At 36.4% G+C, this 20,653-nt stretch overlaps 1 protein-coding gene across 1 annotated transcript in view; it reads right to left on the bottom strand.

The window, feature by feature from the left end:
* Positions 1–474: 474 nt before the first annotated feature.
* LOC136835018 (uncharacterized) overlaps positions 475–20,653 on the bottom strand; it is a 56,180-nt gene continuing 36,001 nt past the window's right edge. The window contains exons 3-7 of the mRNA XM_067098055.1: positions 7,382–7,598; positions 5,458–6,010; positions 2,626–3,001; positions 2,372–2,473; positions 475–1,387 (exon numbers count right to left, since the gene is read on the bottom strand). Coding sequence (XP_066954156.1) covers positions 1,246–1,387; positions 2,372–2,473; positions 2,626–3,001; positions 5,458–6,010; positions 7,382–7,598 — 1,390 coding nt within the window. The 3' untranslated portion in view covers positions 475–1,245. The remainder of the gene's footprint in view (positions 1,388–2,371; positions 2,474–2,625; positions 3,002–5,457; positions 6,011–7,381; positions 7,599–20,653) is intronic.

The raw sequence follows: 20,653 nt of genomic DNA, 5'->3' as shown, positions 1-20,653 counted from the left end.
TTAAATCTATTTTTACAACACATTTAAATCTTACTTTTACAAATAGTACTCTACCTGTCAATAAAATGGAGTAACACAAAACATGAAAGATGTGTTTTCCAATTTTAGTCAAGTGCTTTACAAATGCCTCTCTTCAACAGTGTCTATGGGCTAGACCAGTTCCAAAATTTACAGTGTCTCTGTAGTAGTGGTTAACTGGTCCCCAGGGCAGCCCTGCTTGGCATGCTCTCTCACTTACTTGCAGATGCAACTATTTCATAGCCTCTTTTTTATTTATTTTTATGTATGCTTGTACAGTATTTACTACAGGGTCTTTCTATTATGATTATGGAATAGAGGTTTCATGAAGTACCCTTCTTTCAAAGTTTTTCTTTTGCTAAATGACAAAGATTTTTCTTCATATGTTTACAGATCTTTTGGAAACCTAACAAGGAATTAACTGCATTTACAGTTTACTCTTTGGCATAAAGACTATTTTATTTAGTGTTAAGTAGCTTAAAAATCTTTACGTAACTGCTATGTACTGTAATCCATACGGCTCTTGGTGATAAAAATGTCTGTAGTTAAGGAACTTCGCGAGTTTTCATTCAAAGATGATCTCACAAACAGAAATCACTAGGCCTGCCCTTTTCCAAGCTCATATTGTAAAAATATTTAACCACCTTATGGCTGGTTTTGTGATATGAAAAACCTCTGAAATAACTTACTAATTCAAAACCCTTAAAACATATCCAGTACCATGGCTGGAATGCATATAGTGTACTATACTTTTTAGTGAATAAAATTTCGACCGCTAAAATTTTTGGGTGATGATGCAGATACCCTGTAGAAATTTTAAAACCTTCTGGTTGTCAATACAGAAGGCTACTAACTGCTGTTGACACAGCTTACATTAATATAATTTGTACTTGACTAAGATATAAACTGGAGGGTCTGTTAACAGTAATTTTCAAGGTGTAGGCTACAACTATTTCATTTGCAAGCAAGTGAAAGAATGACAGCCATGGTAATGTTGTTTGGCATATGCACTGTCGAGGTTAGCTAATATGTTCAGATTTTACACATATATATAAGCAATCTCTTTGCAAAGTATCATTTCTTTGGTAAGTTTTCATTGATATTTTGTAGAAAAATAACGCTATATGTTTTCATCGTTTTAAAATACAAAAGTGAAATGGTGAAAGTACTCACACTGACCAATAAAATGATCATGGATGATATAGCAGTGTACCTTCAATGAAAATTTTAAATACTATTTGCATCTTGTGTGAGAACTTTAACAGTTAACCATCGAACTACTTCTCGCCATATTGGTAAAACATCTGTATTGATTATATCACTTGCTCTTGTCCGACATCTGTATCTGTGAACATCACACTGCTGAGATCTGAAAGGCAAAGTTAAATAAAAATTTAAATATAATTTTACAGCAACACTTTAATTAATACACAAATGTTCACATTAGGTTTGTCCCCGGAAACTTGAAAGATTACATTCATGAAAGGTTGGCATTCTGTAGCATATGGGTCATGGAACTGTTAAAAGAATAACATTAGTAAAGCTTCAGCTCAAGATTACAGGAATATGATGAATGATTCCAATTATCGGTGTTCTAAGTTTATAAACACAGTACCGGTAATAAAACAAACATACTGTACAATCAATGTACAATACTGCTACAGGTTTCCAGGGACTCTGTTCAATGTCTAATAACTATTGTAGCAACAATCCATGTAGGGCCAACATGTCTTACTTTTCTGTCTAAAGGATGAATCATTTTGCACTGCCAGTGCAAAATATGATGTTATATAACGCTACCAAAAATGCTGATTTACTCGGTAGAGCAAAAGCATACATGTACTATATATTATGGAATGGAATGAGGATACTAGTTAGCATCTTCAGTGTTCAAATATTATGCACTTAAAGCTATAAATAAAAAATCATTTTGATGTAATGTGTGCCTGAACTGTGAAATGTCTATAGATGCAAATTATCCATTGAATTTACATATACTGTATACAGTATGAGAACATCATTTATGGCTGGTTTATCCTTTTTCTTCTTCCCTGTCTGTTTTTTGGGGCTCTGGCTAGATAATGGCATGAGGTGTTGCACACATATAGTTGAGAATGAGAGATTCACAGGAAATGGAAGCATTTCACAGATTAAAATTATGACATGATACTGTACATTAATAGTGAATCCATGGTACTGATGTTGAATAAAAAAGAAACTGTGTTGTGGGAAATATCTTCACTTATCAGGTTGCTCTTATCCATTTCCCTAACAACTGAAAAACAGATGTGACGAAACCCTTTGAGTGTTTGTTAAAAAAAGGGGACCTGGATTTCTTAAAGCTTTAACTTACTTGTCTTCTCCTAATTTGACTGCTTCTATGTAAGAAAGGAGTCGGGCACCCTCTGCAGTATTAAGAAGTTCCCTACTCAGTTCACGCATATCACCTGGAATTCTGAAAGGAAGTTTGATACCTTAATTAAATAGATATGTCCAGATGCCTTTTGCTAGGACAAATTTCCTTGATGTGGCTAAACATTTCATAGCATATAAAGTACCGTATAAACATTTCGAGTTTTTCTTTAGAAAGAAGGTTTGAGGACGTACTTTGTTTCACCATTTATAACTTCCGACAGCGGTGAAAAGGTCTCAGGTTCCCTGGCTACTTCACACAACACTCTTCGACGACACTCCTCATGGTCAAGGTGTAGATTGGAAAAGAAGTAATCTAGGCGTGAGAGACGCATAGACACATCTAGAGCCTTGTTGCCATTTGTAGTACCGGATGGCAAATCATCAAAAGATGTCAGGTGGAAGGGTGGCCTGACATCTGAAGATGAGGGGTAGCTGGAAATGGAGGGTTTGTAAGATAGAGAAGGTCGAGCAGGAGATGAGGCAGGTCGTGCAGGAGATGGGGTAGGCCGGGACGAGAAAGGCCTTGGACGTGTATTGCCAGGACCATCATTTGCTGGAAAGTCTAAATCTGAAAAGATTTATAATATTAGATTATATCATCCTCCCTCGTAAGCATGATACTAAAAGAGCTAGAGACATTGTTCCTTCTAGTTGAAGGCACTCTGCTAAACTTAAAAAAATATGACCCAACTAGATTTACAAGCTAGTCATCTATATTTTGTTTCAAAACATTCATTTACAGACCATGCACAATATTTCATACTAATAAGAGGAAAAGTAACGTGAAATATGTTATAAAGAAAATATAAACTAGTTTGCCGACTAGAATATTCTCTTAAGTTGTCTTTAAAAGAGCTATCAAAAGTATCTTTCAGATTTTACCAATAATAAAATAGAATGAAGGCAGAAAAAAGAGAAAGGTATTATATGCCGATTTACAACAAACCAATGATTATTCCTAATACATAACTTGTGAACACTGTAATGTGGTAGCAGTCTTATAATATGGTTTCCAGACGCAAGCACATTACTCCCTGCAGTAGTAGAACGAAGTCATGTCTTGAAACATCTAGAGAAGTTTTTTCTTTTAACGTTAATACAGCGTATTTTTTCACCAATGCAAACATTTATTTGGCAGCTGAGAAGATGAAAAAGATGTAGCAGTAAAAATCTTTGGGTTGAACTATTCACACCACGCAAGATAACAACATCCATTTCGAGGAACATGGATTGGAAGTGAAATCTGGTCTAATTTTGCTAAGATATACCTTAATTACAACATAAAATACAGTATATGAAACTGAGCCAATTTTCATAACTTTAAATATAGTTCAGTAATGCAAAGGAATCTTAATCTTCTAAAATATAACTGGTCACCATCCCTTAGGAACTTGGGAAATTTTTACATACCACTGCATTTTATATTTTCAAAAACCTGTTTGCCAAACTCCTTATGTTTGGATTCACTTTTTCAGTCTAAACTAAATTCAAGTTTTCTTTATTTTGTTGACAGGTTTAACTCTGCTGTAGTTCATGACAATATCAGTCACTTTCCCTTTTAATAAAAAAGTTTAAATACAAACAAAAGAAAATCATCTTGCTTCTTATTCATGTGGCAGATCAAAGTGTTCATTCCCAACAAGCATTCAGCATAGGGTCAATATGTATGCCTATAGTGTCAATATGTATGCCTATAGTGAAGTAAGTTCTAAGGAGGCCTAGTCTAAAATAGAGGATCAGGGGTCTTCCGTCTGGTATTATGTGCACCACTGAAATACAAAGGTTATCAGACAGAAACCTGCAGAATGCTGTAAAGTAGCCATTCCAGGAATGGCTACTTTACAGCATTCAAAAGACTATGCTGTACTGAAATCTAATCCTGAAATTGATGTTTTCGTAGTGAATTTGTCATCTTGTATTTGTCCACCATATCAATTAATGTAGGTTGACGTCGTCCCTATACAGTATATACATTCTGATGCTTTGTTCAGGAGAGAAAAACAAGAATTTTCTACTTCCTAGACAATTAGCGTAAGCAGCAGATTCTGGGGATGGGGATGAGGGTGAATTTCGATCACACTTCCCATTTGCATAGGATGCTTTTTCTGTTTACTGTAAGCAGGGTATATGGTAAAAGTGAAAATAAAACTAAGAATGTTTAATTTAAATTTGTTTTCGATATCAGTATCGTGTGTGTCATAACAGAAATGAATTAAAACCTCTGTGAGGAAAGCTGAGATCACTACTTCCTGCAGAAAATCTGTTTGATAAGGAACTGCTTAAAGGAAACAAAAGTAATAAAACGATATACCATATCTCACTTATTACGCGGAAGAAGCGGTTACGTTTAAGTACACCGCTCCTTCTGGTGTGCTAGATATGGAATATGAGTTATGTCAAGTTGCAAAACTTATGAAGAGAACATACAGTTATGACATCTGGCGTGTTTAGGTCTCAATGAATGTTTCATCTTTTTGTTACTGCACATGACACTGGAATGCAATCTCAGGATATACATGGAGAAAACTCAAGACCTAATAATGAATGGGATTCTCTTATTTAGGCCTATGTCAATAAGAACTTAAACTGTTTTACATATATTTCACATAAAAAGTAAACATTAAATTTGTGCCACTACCTATAAGATTCGCAGATTATTTTTCAATTTTTACTAACTGGGAGCCTATTATTTTTATATTAGAAGGTAAAAAATGGTATTATCTTGCTAAGCTTCTGTGGAGCAGAATGCACATGTGCAATTTGAGAACCAAGTTAAGAAACGAGAAGCCTACTGACAAGCAGAGAAGACTAAAAAAAAATGGTAATATTAAATTGCAGTCTGATCATCGCGAGGGAACAGGCCACTTTACATTAGCATTGCATATTATGTAAACAAAGTATTTTTCTTACTAACGACCATGATACAAACCATGTTGTGATGACAGCCGTCTTGGACCGATGAAAGTAACTGATTAATTCCAGTTCAAGAATATTAATCTCCACTTCGTCAGTAACGTCACTTACCTGGACGTCTATCCGAATCATAAGCTGTAATGCCGTTATCTGTTACGAAATGGATATCAGACCATAAGACACGCCTCACAGGAGCGTGCCCGGGAGAGTGGTCATCTTCGCCATCGTCCAGCTTTTCGCCAGACTTCATGAGATCTGAACTGTGCGGTCCTCCTCCAATTGTCACCCATCCATCTCCGTCACCCTCTACATTTCGCTTTTGCCTCGATAAGGTTTTACTTTGAGAGTCTACAGGAGGGTCCGTGTCACTCGGGTGATCGCCGGCAAACTTTTCGAGGTACGGGACAGCCCAGTCTAAGAAAGTCTGAATGCTCTGCTCTAGAATGGGGCTGGTCAGGTCGCCAAGCAAAGCACTAGCCGTCGCATTGGTGGTGAGATGCTTCAGGAACAGTGAAGCGATGTAGGTTGTTGGGTTCTCGGATCGCAGAGCTTTCTCGATGTCACGACTGGTCACAAAGAAGCCCCCGATGCTGATGGGAATCCAGAACTGGAATGCCACGTTGACACGTCCGCCAGGCGTGAAGGGTGGAACCACATAGTCGACCTACCAGAAAGATTTTCATTAATATATTGCCGATTATTTTTTTTTTAAAGATTTCCATATTCTTCAACAGCAAGGAAGGCACATGTGAAAAGCTAACATTCCCTGGTTCTCTGTGCATATACAGGCACCGAATACCAAGCCAGTATTCTGAGTACGCCAACCTTTTAAGACCTAACTAATACCTAATTAAGATCATGCCCTTCAGGTTTGCAATTAGAATGACTTGACTAAATTCATGGACAGAATTTCATTAACAAAAACTTACCCTTTTTCTCATTTTAAAATGTCTGCAACTGACATATTTCCACATCACTTCCTATCGTTCACTGTACAAATGCATCATACATCTTACGTAACTGATAACTAAATATTCCGAAAATATGAAAAAAGCACAATACAACAATTATTATGGTAATCCAAAGGTTCAAAATAACTACACACAAAATGAGACTCATGGCTATGTCACACGAACATGTTTTCCGGTATATTTTAACATCTTCCAACCAAACTTTTGCCCAACTAGCAAATAGGCCTATCATTTTTCATACTTGTGTACAATCGGAGCTGTGTACGTTCGTTACAGTGATGATGCACTAGCAAGAACTTAGACAGCTATATTTCTGTCATCAGTTTACACTAATTTGCACAACTATTTCAGGGGAATAAATCAATCAACTACTGGCCAGGACCCACCTAGTTGGTCATGCTACTGGCTTACTCGGTCAAAAAGATACTAAAGGGTGCCGTGAAATCTGTTTATGTGACCCTGCCTTTCGGAAAGTACAAAGCGCATGTGCCTTCCTTTTCTTGCCCAACCACATACACATTATATGTATATATATATATATATATATATATATATATATATATATATATATATATATATATATATATATATATATATATCATATTACCATAGGTGAAAAGTAGACTATTTCCAAGGCAATGGCTTGAAAATAAAGTCGAAACCGGTCAGGACCTACACCCCACTTATTTTCCACCAATGGTAACGTGTGATAAGATGAATCAAGTCTAAACCGATTATATATATATATATATATATATATATATATATATATTTTATATATATATGTAATATATATAAATGAATCACATGTATATGATATATATGTATATATATATATATATATATATATATATATATATATGTATATATATATATATATATATATATATATATATATATATATATATATATATATATATATATATATATATATATATATATATAATCTGTCCATTAAATTCTAACCCTGAAAAATTCACATTCTTGCAAAAACAGAAAGTCACGCATTTCAGCTAAACTGATTACCCTTCCATCCGTCGTTCAGAAACAAGCAACCAACTCACATCTTTGTGGCTGGCGACAACGTATCCGTTCTCGAGATTGTTGCCGTAAGTGGACGAAGGTCCCAGCAACGTCGGGGGCCCGATCTCCAAACGGTGGTTGGGGTTGCTGAAGTGGTGGTGGTGGTGATACCCGTAGGGTATCGGCGGTTGTTCTATGAACCTGTTCCTGTTGGTGTACTCGATTGCGTTCCCTTCTTCGTCGGGATAGATGATAAATCTGGAACGATTAGAAATAAAGGGTTGTGGATATGATGGAGAAAGTGCAACAGTACTGGGGGCGGGGGGCGGTCTGCTTGCAACGATCCCAATTATAGTTAAGGATGCTTGTGTTAGGTTAGGCTATGCTGCACTTCATATATCTGGAATGATCAGAAGTAAAGGATTATGGATATGATGGGGAAACTGCAGCAGTGCTGCAGTTCTGTAACTTGGGGGAGAGGTCAGGGTGAGAAGGCAAATATAAAAAGGAACTAAAGACTCCCCTATTCTGCAGGAGCTACGATACTGACGAGAAAACACTGAATGACAATTACAACACATAAGAAGCACTTTATTTTGAGAACGTACAAGGGCCCGCCAGAGAGGGAATTATCTATGTGGAGGGCTGTACATAAAACCAAACAAAGTGAACAAAGGGAACCTAGCTGAGGATGCTTGGGTTAGGTGAGGCGAAGCTATACTAGATTCGGTCAAGTTATGGTGCTAATATAATACATAGTTACTCCTTTTTTGTAATACCTATATTTATGCTCCAGATAAAAGAGGAGGGTTGAGCACTGGTCAAAGCCTTACTCTTGGAAAAAGAAACTTGTTACTGGAGTTTACAGATCTTGGATCCTGCGTGCAACTATGAGCCACAGTGAGGCCTGCAAATACGCACTTTGAATCGCTAATAATCAACCACAGCTGGGACTTTCAATTTGTTCACTTTTGTTACAGACTGAAGGAATCACTGTGACTCAGTAATGAAACTTTCCAGAATCCCTTTCAACTGCCATGCTAGCAAACGTTACTATGTAAAACTCACACGGCTCTGTTCCCTCTCCCAATATGCTTTGGATTTTTTTCCTGCTATATAGGGATTTAGGGGAAGTGAAAGTTAAATGGTGTCACATTTGTCTTGTGCAGTGATCAAATCAACATGGATTTTGTAATAATAGTAATAATTGAGTGATATAAAATTTAGGCACTGGGGAACTTTCTGCCATTCAGCACTTAAGACGTGAAAAGAAGGAGTTGGGGCGGTTGGAGGATTGGATAGCAAGATAAAGGGATCCAGAAAATAAAAGATATGAAGTAAAAGGACCTAAAGGTGGAACTGGGAGAAAACTTCATAATTCTACTGAGAAGTAACAGTTAGAGGTGTTGGACAGCAAGAGTGAAGAAAGAAAGAGGGAGAGAAGGTTACGTAAAAGTATACTGCGTCATTTGAGATGCAATGGCGACGCCATCCCCCTACGGGATAAAAAATCTAATGACTACATAAATTACTTAGACAACTGAAGCAATCTTCAAGTCCACAATTGTCTGCTGGAAAAAACACAGACTCAAGAGAATTGTAATTTGTTACCGATATATTATATCAGTAACAATAAAACTACTGACAAACGAAATATTTATAGCCAGGCAAGGTAGAATCCAACGTACAGAGGACCTCGCCTAGAATATAACAATCATTATCCATCCTAAAGGTTAAAAACCATAGGACAGTACAAACCATGCTAAAATTTAGGTGATTATGTTTCGTAACAACAGCTAAGCTAATATATTTCACCTGTGGATAATTTGCATGCAGCAAAATTAATATCTGTGCACTTCGTAGATGTCCTGCATATTATTATTATTCTTATTATTATTATTATTATTATTATTATTATTATTATTATTATTATTCAAGCTACAGCAGCAGTTAGATAAGAGAATGCTACAAGCACAAGGGCTCCACACCCCAGTGCAGAAAAAAAATGTATAAGTCAATAAATATACGAAGAAAATATTGAATAACAATCTTTATAAAAATAAAACATCACGATTATACAGATAAACTATGAAATGAGACTCGTTTCAGGCTGCTCAACAAACAAAGCACTTGCACCCAGTTTAAACTTCCAATGATTCAACTACGTGAATAGGAAGACCATTCCAAAACTTTCAGAAAACTGGCATTGAACTTCGTAAAAGAAAAAGGATTTTCTTTTATGATGTTCAATGCCAGTTTTCTTAAAGTTTTGGAATGGTCTTCCTATTCACATAGTTGAATGCCCTTTTCTTTTATGAAGTTCAATGCCAGTTTTCTGAAAGTTTTGGAATGGTCTTCCTATTCACATAGTTGAATCATTGGAAATTTAAACTGGGTGCAAGTGTTTTGTTTGTTGAGCAGCCTGAAACGAGTCTCATTTCATAGTTTATTTGTATAATCTAAAAATTTTAGAACGAACTGCATATCGAGTACTACGATGTGCACGGTATAGCCAGGGAAAACTTGCAGCATTGCCCCTTGTACGACTCTGCCACAGATCGATGCTACGATCTAGAATAAGAAATTCAAGAGACCTCAAGTTCTTTATCCGAAGATTCAAGATGAGAATAAGCTCTTGGAGACAATAAGGAGAACACTTATTAATACGTGGCTGAATAAAGGAATAAAAAATATCCTCAGGATACACTGATCTTCAGAACTCTTCATAAACTTTCATAGTATAACGATTACCTTCCTTGATGATCTGACGGTATTTATGTCTGGACATCACAAATTGCCTGCCGATTTGACGATGTTTTAGATGTCACAATAAAAAAATCTTAATACTTGTTAAATTTTACACATGCTTGCATGTCTGGCTATCACAGATTGCTTGATGTCTCGTATATATTCTACGTCTGGATATCAAGGATTCCTTGTTATTTCGTCAATATTATCCGTGTCTGGATAACACTAATTAATCTGCTCGTTTTCCAGAGGCTCTGCCCATGCATAAATCAAACCTCCCTTTATAAACATCTGGCTACCACGGCTTCCTATTCAAAATGTCTGGATATCACGAACGGCAATGATAAAACCAGGGATATCGTCACGAATGCCGTGTAGGTTCGTGGATGTATTGCGCGGGAGAATTCTTTGATGTTCCGCGCGTTATGCGTGTCTGGATATCAGCCGAGCGCGACCGCGGAAGAAGAACTGTTACAAATTCGGGGAAATCTTAAGGGTTCTCCCTCGATCCACACGATCGGTTCAACGAAGGCGTTGCAGGTTCGCATTGTTTCGATCTGGGTTCTTCGTGGATAGGCTCAACCGAGGAATCAATTTTGCACTTGTTAACAAGACTGATTTAACTGGTGGATTCGCTGTTGAGAGGTAGGTTAATACGTAGCACATAGACATTAGCGAACACTCAAACGTAAACAAAACGCAATATAAAGACAATGCTAAGAAATATAATGTACATGCAATGCAGATAAATACTGTATACACATCATCAAACACAAGTCAAAGGAAGTATGTATATAGCTATTGAGAGAGAGAGAGAGAGAGAGAGAGAGAGAGAGAGAGAGAGAGAGAGAGAGAGAGAGAGAGAGAGAGAGAGAGTATTAACTAATCACCGTACTGGTGGCCCGAGTTAGTAGTTTTAACGAGCAAATGGTTAGAAAGTACTGAAATAGCAGACAGCGGAACCCAATCGCTACGCAACACGAGCAGTTATGCCATTGCCTTCCAGCATGCAAATTATCACACATTCCCACTTAGTACCAAAATCATTTATGTAGTTGCGTAATGGAGAACAAATATAGTTAACGACCTCTCTCTCTCTCTCTCTCTCTCTCTCTCTCTCTCTATCTTCATTACAAAAACGAAAGCAATCTCGTTTTAAAGAGAAGTTATGAGCAGATATCTTTCATAGGAAATTATGGGTGAGTCTACCGACTTTCCAGATACTGACCCAGACACAAACTTGTAAACATGACAAACAAGTGTTCTTTCCGTGGGAATTAAAGCCTAACAAAATCAAGGATGATTAAAGGGGTGCTACGACACGTAGAAGTTTGGATAAAAAAACACGATTCCACAGCTGTACAATAATTAATCTAATCCTTTGTGAAAGGAAACACGCGAGCCCCGAATCTAGTTAGGCTATACTGAGCAGGTATATACGCCACACCTCACCAAGTTCATCAAGATACTACCATTATTATTATTATTATTATTATTATTATTATTATTATTATTATTATTATTATTATTATTCAAAATACACACATTCGTACAGAACAAGCCCAAGCAATTTACTTGCTGTCTATAGCGGTATTTTCAAAAGAGAATGGCACGTATAAGAGAACAAAATCGAGCCAAAGACAAATGAAGGACTTAAAAATAAATATGAAATTACATGAACTGGCAAAAGAAGAAAATAAAAACCTAAGTCTGAATATTAGGCCGAATCTCGAAACGCTTCCCTACTTTGGAAAGGTTTCAAGGAAGGAACTAAATTATCTCTGTAATGTAACTCATAACGACCCCAGAAACTTGAATACGGATTGTCTGTAACTTTTTACTTTTTCTCGTCAGATAACTCGAGTTTCGGTACTGGAAATAGAGCGACAACCGTCCCGGAATCAAAATGTGAGCTCCTGGTATCGGAAGAGTAAGTCAAAATTCAAGCCGAAGATAGGAATCAAAAAGGAAACGGAAATTCGCAAAGTAGCCTCTCGTAAGGGAGATCTCAAACAAGCATCAGCCTTCACAAAATATCCTGCTATATCCAGATCATGGATAAATACTAATATACCACCATGCATAGAAGACCATAGTAGACTCACTAAGTACGCTAAGTAACTATTTGCTATGGTCTTCAAAAAAGTCTATTTCTAGCCAACACAAGGCCTCTTAAGTTTTTTCTCTATTGTCTGCTTTAGAAAGCCTTGGTAACTCTCATGCACGGTGATTACAGCACAGGGTGAAACACATTGTTTTCATACACCTTTAGCTGTTGCGCTAAAGGTGTAACCAGGTAGAAACGAGTCCCATGAAACGTCTAGGAGTTGCTGACACACCTGCTAACATCATATGCGAGATCTTCCATCTTTAGAAATAAAATCAAATTTAATTTCTTTAACATTCACAGAGAAAACTGCACAACCAAATGAATTACTTGCCAAGAAACAGAGTTAGTTATGAATACAATGAATAATACAAAATATGGTAATTTGAGGGGATAATTATAATGTAAAAGTAGAAATAAATTCCACAAATAGCAACTCCATATGAGAACTGGCTCCGTCTTGCTTATTCAAATGACAATGTTGTTTGGTATTTTGAAACTAATGAATGGAAATATCAGTTATTCTCACTTTTTGCATATATTGTTAAATGAAACTGAAAATGAGATTACTATACTTATTCGAAGTAATGAATAATTTCTTTCATAAAACATTTGAGACAAAAATTGGAACTCAATCTACAAAAAGTAGTATTTTATGAAGAATATTCAATGAAAAATATGTGAAATGACTACATTTCAAGAAGCGAGCAAACAACGTCGATTTGTTACATTTCTCATAATGGAAACGGTTCCGAATCTACCTACAAATACAAAACTAAAATTTAAACTAGAACAATAAGGAACCATATTCCTCGTTTTCAAATCCTTCCTTCGTCTGCATGTAAGTATACAATTATTCTTCCACCCAATTCGCTGGGCCAAGAGAGTGATATGCCTCTCACAGCACAGAATAAATCAAATTAGTAAAATAAATAAAAGCTCAACAGAGGCACGCGATAAAGACTTAGCAAACACTGGGAACAGAAGAGGATCTTCCCTCTTTATTTGCTGTGCAAATAATGGAGTACATCCTTCCCCATTTTCATTAAGTTTAATTCTCTCTCTCTCTCTCTGATACGAGCATTCACAGCTCAGAGCAAGAGTTGTGGTTTATAAATCATACAACGAATTTTCCTTGACAAAAGCATTCTTTAAAAGTTCTGGCTTAAAATTATAATTCGGTAAAAAAATATTGTTGCTTTAAATTATTTAACGATTTTAGTCACCACAATGTCAGGAGCTTGTCGAACAAAACGTATTTACAAGGTCTGTTATATTCTTTCAGTTGTCTTACTCTAAAATGAGTAAAACCATTTTACAAAGAATAATTAGCATCCAAATATAATGTTGAGTTTATGTATTACAAAATTATTTGTTTTCCAGCCCGTAAAGGATTCCACCAAACGAAAGAAAATGCAGTTTCACAAAAACGTCATCTAAAATTATAATTTTAACCACCAGCATCAGTACTACTACTATTAATATCACAATAAGCATAATTTCTCTTCTTGGCAAATTAAGTTCAGTTCCCAGATGTAAAGAATGAGATTTTCCCAAGAAGAAGAATCCAATTATCCTGATGTGGTAGAATCTAGGAACGAGTGAGGAAATTTCTAACCGTTACGGATTTAAGGATGCGTATCCTTGGCCAGTAGGTCATCCGTGTCTCCCTCCTTACGGGCAACAAAAGGAGTTGTGGGTAAACACTGACTTTTTTTTTAACTTCTAGTTTTGGGTGGAAATTGCTGGGAAATCGTATATCTATGACAATAACCCGCAAACACACAAAGAAAACACACACACACATAAATATACATATAGTGTGTGTTCTCTATTTTCTCTTAGCAAAAGAGGCGCCAGATTCCCTATTGTCTCTTAGCAAAAGAGGCTCCAGAAAGTGTAACCCTTCCAGCCAGAGTTTGTATATCTTACTGAAATAAAGTTACTATCCTCATGGCATATTTCACAAATAACGAGGGCTCTACGTGCCAAGGAGGTCGGTCTGGTATATCTTGGCGGTTACCGATCTAAGCAATTAGACCCAACTGTGCTTAATTTCGTATAGAGGCTCCCTAATGGGTTCCTTTTTTTTGTTTCTGTCCTAAATAATGGATAACCAACCGCATTCTGCATGCATCTACAAACAATGCACGGTAAATTTATAAGGAAGAATTTCACCATGATTGCAATGGTCAAAGCAGTCAGCCTAGTTATTACATACAAAGGTAATCAACAATCAACACTCATTCAGGATAAATTTCCAAAAAAAAAACGCCATTATTTGTAAGATAATGAGTGTCTCAGATGTAGCCGGTTTTGCAAAAGAAACGACACTTGATTATAAACTTAGGTCAAGATTTTAATAAAAGTTTTCCCTTATATGTGACTCGTCATCTCCCTCACACACAGAGCAAGCAGAACTGCATAACAACATCCATAATAATAATATAATCTAAGGTAGGCCTAGATCTGTCAGCAATTGGTCTAGATTTCAGCTTAACTTCAGGAGGTTTATTACCTATCATACTTTCTCTTTCCTTCCTATTTTCTATCAATTCAGTTTTGACGCCAAGTCATGAACTCTACCCATCTATTTCAACTGGGACGAAGCATAACTATACTAACAAAAAGAAAAACAGTCTGAGACCTTGGCACTTATCCCAATATATGTCAGAGTACAAAGAAATTCCTGATGAAAAAATTATAAATCTTCATGTGTTGACATACTTGTTGAATTACAGATTCCATTTTGCAAGTATTGTGAAATTTTCGAATGGTCAACCCAGGCAAAGGAAAACCCACAGTGACTTTACGATTCTCTCTCTCTCCCTATCACAAGAGAGCCCATCAGGGATAACGTCTGCACAACTGTCCTAATATTAATTACCATTCTATTTTTTTTATTTAAACTTCTGCTTACTGTAAATCTCAGTATTTTTACAAATTGTTTCCTTTCTCATCTGACCTAATGTAGCCATGGGTATCTTATCCGAAAAAAAAATCGTTTACCTTTTCAATGAATAGTGCAGATATCGTACCATTCTACATCTGAAGAGCTCTAAAACTTTCCTTATCACCTTTACCTGTCGACAAAGAAGACTCATGTGCCTTTTGACTAAAGTACCTATTAGAAAACCACGAAGAAATGCATCGGTAACCTTAAAGATATATAAGCTGTAGTAGCCATCGAGGATAAAGTAGCATCCTAAGTAAGACTATCCACCAGCTAGGCAAATGTTGGACCTACCTGGAGGCCTATGTCTAACAGGTTACAACTTAGGGTCACGTAAGGCACTAATATCTTGAAAAAAAATCCAAAGCACCATACTGGCGTTGCTAAAGCTCTCACGAGTCTGCATTTGGCAAAAAGAATGACAAAGCAATATGCAAATCATGGGAAGGTCTTCAGTTTTACAATTTGTTTCACAGGTAATGAGAAAAACAGAAATAAAAAGGTTCTGGTTCAAGTCATTCTCTATGTCACAGACAACTGATGGAGTAGAACTATGATACTTGAAGCATCACTTCGCACCCATAGGTCTATTGGAGATGTGGTGAGGCTCGCTGATTCACAGTCTTTAAATCATCCAAATCGAGATAGTCGATTTCAGCCTAAGAACACTAGCACTGGTGATGACAAAACGGAAATTTTCAGCTTTCTTCAAATCTTCAGTTGAAAACCCTTATGGATAGAGTCAACAGACCATAAACCCAAGAGGGCTCTAAAGGAAAATCAGCCTAAAGAGAGGAAAGTTATAGGAAATGGAGATAAATAAATAAGTATGAGGGAATAGGAAAATAAAACCGATGCACTTGAAATTAAAGACTTCAGCAGCGAGCAAGAATGAATTTGCTCTTCGGTTTCTTTGGAGATCAGAAGATTCCACAACCGCACAAGACAAACGTTTCCACATTCTAGTTGTGGCCATGATAAAACTCCTAGCAAACGCTACAATATGTCCTTAATGTCTCCAACTTGATGTTCAACTTCTTCTGTGTTACAGCTACCAAGAGACAAGGTCATGCTGTGTCTTTCAATTACATAATGTCATTAGAAATTCACAGTGAAAATTCAGTGAAATGGGACATTTTACTTAAAGGAAGCAAACGTTCAGCTATTAACAGGTAAAAGACATTTCCTGCAGAAAATTCGTTTTTAATACTAATGTATTCGTGTATTATTTATTTGAGTGGAGGATACGAGGATGTGAAATGTAAAAGAAAGGCAACTATGAGCAGGAACAAGTCAGTTTTTGGAGAGAGAGAGAGAGAGAGAGAGAGAGAGAGAGAGAGAGAGAGAGAATGATGAAATTAACGTGAATGGTTCCAAAACACAAATAGTTTCTTAGTTGGGGTAATTTCTTTTTATAACTGTGTTGATAATCATGATAGTGTACTAGTACACATTCTGAAGGAACACTCAGCACTCTCTCTCTCTCTCTCTCTCTCTCTCTCTCTCTCTCTCTCTCTCTCTCGATTTCGTGATCGGAACTCCCTGCACGACGAACAGAAGTGAAAACGTCTTGAACAAATAAGAGCATCCGCCTATAAGACCCTTTGTTCTCGGTCGTTTTCTAAATTTTCTGCACCGAAAGGAAATTCCTGTTCACGAGAAAAAAAAAAAAAAAACAACCGAAACGGGAGTTGGGAGAAAGTGTGACTCAGCCTCCAACAAAGGTACAGGTGATACCGACAAGAAAATTAATTTAACGCAAATTACATGCAGGAGTTCTCAGGTACATTATAAGCAAACAAACGTTCAAGAATTTCGTCAGCAACTTTAAAGTAGCCTGTTAATACTTATATAGGCTTTCCTATCACATGAATTCTTGTATTGCTGTTTACAATGATTGTGATGAAGACACAATCTGAGCTTCTTTTGCTGGTCTCGGTTCACCACAAGCAAAGCGATCTTTGAATGAATCGTATTTCACCAGTAGGCCAATGGTATAAGTCTATTCCAAACGTCCTGATTCACCCACAGGTATTACTGAAATCACGACTTGATTCTAGTTATAATAAAAATATCGGACTTATGAGACAAAAGAGCATCTATTAACCACAGAACAAGGAAAAAGACAAAAGAAAAAAGGTTAGATCAGAGGAAGTGACATGGGCGGGGAATAATGGAAGGAGTCTGAAGCAGAACGCTTCCTGTCCAAGGGAAAACGAGACACGGAGAGATAAGCATCGCTGGGATGCTCCGTCGTGTACTTTCTCACTGGGGAGGCGTTTCAAAGGAAAGTACCGACTACTGCTTGTACTAAGTCATTTCCGTTCTTTCGTGGCAAACACTGCAACGCCAGTTTCCGTAAATCAAGAAATAAATCACACAGAAATAATGTGAACTGCGTTACTTATTTTTAGCGTCTTAGCGTTGCTTAGAATTTGTTCAAATAATTAATTTTCATTTGTTTGTCAGATAAAAAGATTTGCTGGTTCTCTTGTTTAATCTACTGTTTTTGTTTGTTCGTTGTGTAGAACCATGCCACTCTGCTTCCCGTCGTAAGCTCAAAGAATTATAGTGTTATTATATTCCATTAAGATCATTTACTCTATGTTATTTCTGTCACAGACAAAAGGAGTTAGAGAGTACTAATACAGATTCTATAGTTGTTAATCCTACAACTGGAAAGTATGGACTCAAGTAGGAGAAAACGAGATAAAAACGAATAAAACTCAAAATCAAGAGAGAATTATCTATCTTTTCCGAAGTCATCTTGCAAGTTCTTCATGAGGTCTATGTTTAATAACTTACAGTATAAACTAGAGCCTGGTGTCTACTTAGAGTTGTAGGAGGATAGCCTGGTGGTTTAATAAAAAAATAATGTAGGAAAGAGTATGACAGATTATTTTAATCAATCACTTTGCAATTATACAAATCCTAGTCGGATTCAAAAAAGCGTTGCCTAGTTTTTGGCCTGATATGACAAGTACCATCAAAAACAGGAAAACAAAGTTTTTAAATGTTCGAGGTTTAGTAGAAGTAACAGGTTAATCAAGCATCAATTTTGTATGAAAAATGAAAGAACTTTGCTCAGGTTTAATTAACTGATTCCAGCTCCCTAACTGAGGGAGCAAATGTCAGCCAAGCCCTCCTACTGGGACAATAACTATCGCGGAAGCACTTCCTCGCTCCGTGCACTCGAAAACATGAAAGGAGGCGCGGCCCTGAACCCTAGCGATAGTTCAGACCAAGGACATCGTGACGCTAATGACTTCGTATGAAAAGCTCTCAAATTCAGGAAGGTATTTGACCGCCTCGCCCAAAAGAGCTCACGATTCTTTCCAAACATGAACTTCAATTGCCGTTTTGATAAATTTCCTTTTCATCACGCGGAAATATCCCAGTGAGTGTGGCAAATGTAACTATAATTGAACTTCAGTTATATCAGGATTGTGAGGTTATATAGATTATGGAAAAAAATCAGGGAATATAAAACCCATCAGTATAAGAGGATTCATCGCAACATTGAAAGTCGTTTAAAATACTACTAACGAAGAAGAGAACGGAACATTTTCTACCAAGCACCCATTTATTTCGGAGGTTTCGACAAAAGTTGTAGACATTATGGAAAATTGTCACTGTTACTTTTATACTATCATGCCACTACTGGGTATCTGAGGTGGTACAATCTACCGTATTAAAAATAAGCAAAAGAAAATAAAATTTTAAATAAACAAGCTTGCACACGAGTTCAAGTCTCCAAAGCAAGCCTGGAAAGAGACTTAAGGCTCCATGTATCTTGGCTTAATTTTTCCGTCATTTATTTCAAAAGTCCTGGTTATTTGCGCATGAATGACTGGCTACTAACTTGTTCATTCATATACGCTTCTGAATTTCACCTGCATTCAGCTTTACTTAGTAAAAAGCAAAGTGCACCCATTTACAATTTTACCCAGTCCACAGGAAAGACTCAGTCTAAACTTCATGTCCCTACCCTGCCTTATATTACCGTAGTCTTTTACTATATGGGTAACCTACACCAGTAATGATAATCATATTTATTATCATCAACATCATCATCATCCTCACCTTGCAAGATGCTAATTGCTACCATCAAGAGATTTATCAATAAGTATAATTCGTTCTAAAATGCCTATTACATATGGGAACACTTTCAAAAATCAGTTCCACAACTTTGTTGGGTTCTGGTCTTCTCGCGATCCTTTGCTGTTTGGCAAGTTTCTTAGTGTGGGATGAGATTTCTAGTCCTATGCCCATCTCCCAGCAGATGGTCACGGGAGCTTATTTACCAACAAAGTTGGTAAATAAGCTCCCATCCAAATACTGGCCACACCCAAAATAGCAAGCGTTCTGCTGCCTTCGAACTCATTACTGGAAAAGAACTAGAGACTACGCAACAAGGTGATTAGACCAGAGAGAATTCGGCGATTTCGTAAGTCACTGAAAAACTTAAAAGATTCCATGACGTAATTCAGGTCTCTTGGTCGGGGAGTTGTCTATTTTTCCCTTTCCGGTTCACGGGAAGATCACAACGAAAAGCGAAACCGGGAGAGGGAGGTCCATGCAAGGGGCAATAAACGTAACAGGGCTCCCACCAGCCTTCGATACAAAAAGACGGTGAAAGTGAGACTAAGAAGAAGAAGAGTTTGTTGTGATGACGTCACCCAGAGAAGCACAATGGACCTTACTTCCGCTGCTGATGACGGCCGTCCTTTGTACGAAATTAGTCATCGTGACGACAGTTCGGAGTCAAAGGTCTTTTTCTTAAAATTTCCCCGGCATTTTAGCCGTGAGAGGCGTGTTGCTCGGTGGCAGAGAAGACAAGAAAACCAGATGAACATCTAGCAGTTTATTTTGGTGTTCGTCAATGTGAAAATGCAATGAAACAACAGCTGTCAACCTTTTATTGCATAATGAAAATGTTTTCATGTTGAGTGTAATGAAAAGGACTACGCAAAATATAGCTAAATAAACATCAGAAGATCAGTCATAAGACACCTCAAAAGCAGCTAAAAGGCAGCAGAAAACCAAAGCAGGGAGAAAGTTCCCGTAAAGAAAATTCCCTAAAGGCTCATTCAGTGAAATGTAACTTATACTAAAATCCCTCTTTCAATAATTAATTGATTTTCCACTACTACTTGTCTTTTCTTAAACCAACCATGTATTTTTTGACGATTTATATATATATATATATATATATATATATCTCTACCAATATGTATTTTGGTAAATATATATATATTATATATATATATATATATATATATATATATATATATATTATATATATATATATTATATATATATATATATATATATATATATATATATATATATATATATATATATATATATATATATATATATATATATATATATATATATATATATATATATATATATATATATATTATATATATATATATATATATATATATATATTATATATATATATATATTATATATATATTATTATATATATATATATAT

Source organism: Macrobrachium rosenbergii, chromosome 54 (genome assembly GCF_040412425.1).
Source record: "Macrobrachium rosenbergii isolate ZJJX-2024 chromosome 54, ASM4041242v1, whole genome shotgun sequence".
NCBI classification, from domain to species: Eukaryota; Metazoa; Arthropoda; class Malacostraca; order Decapoda; family Palaemonidae; genus Macrobrachium; species Macrobrachium rosenbergii.
The sequence above is the reverse complement of the archived record's forward strand: the minus strand, read 5'-3'. Positions and strand labels throughout refer to the sequence as shown.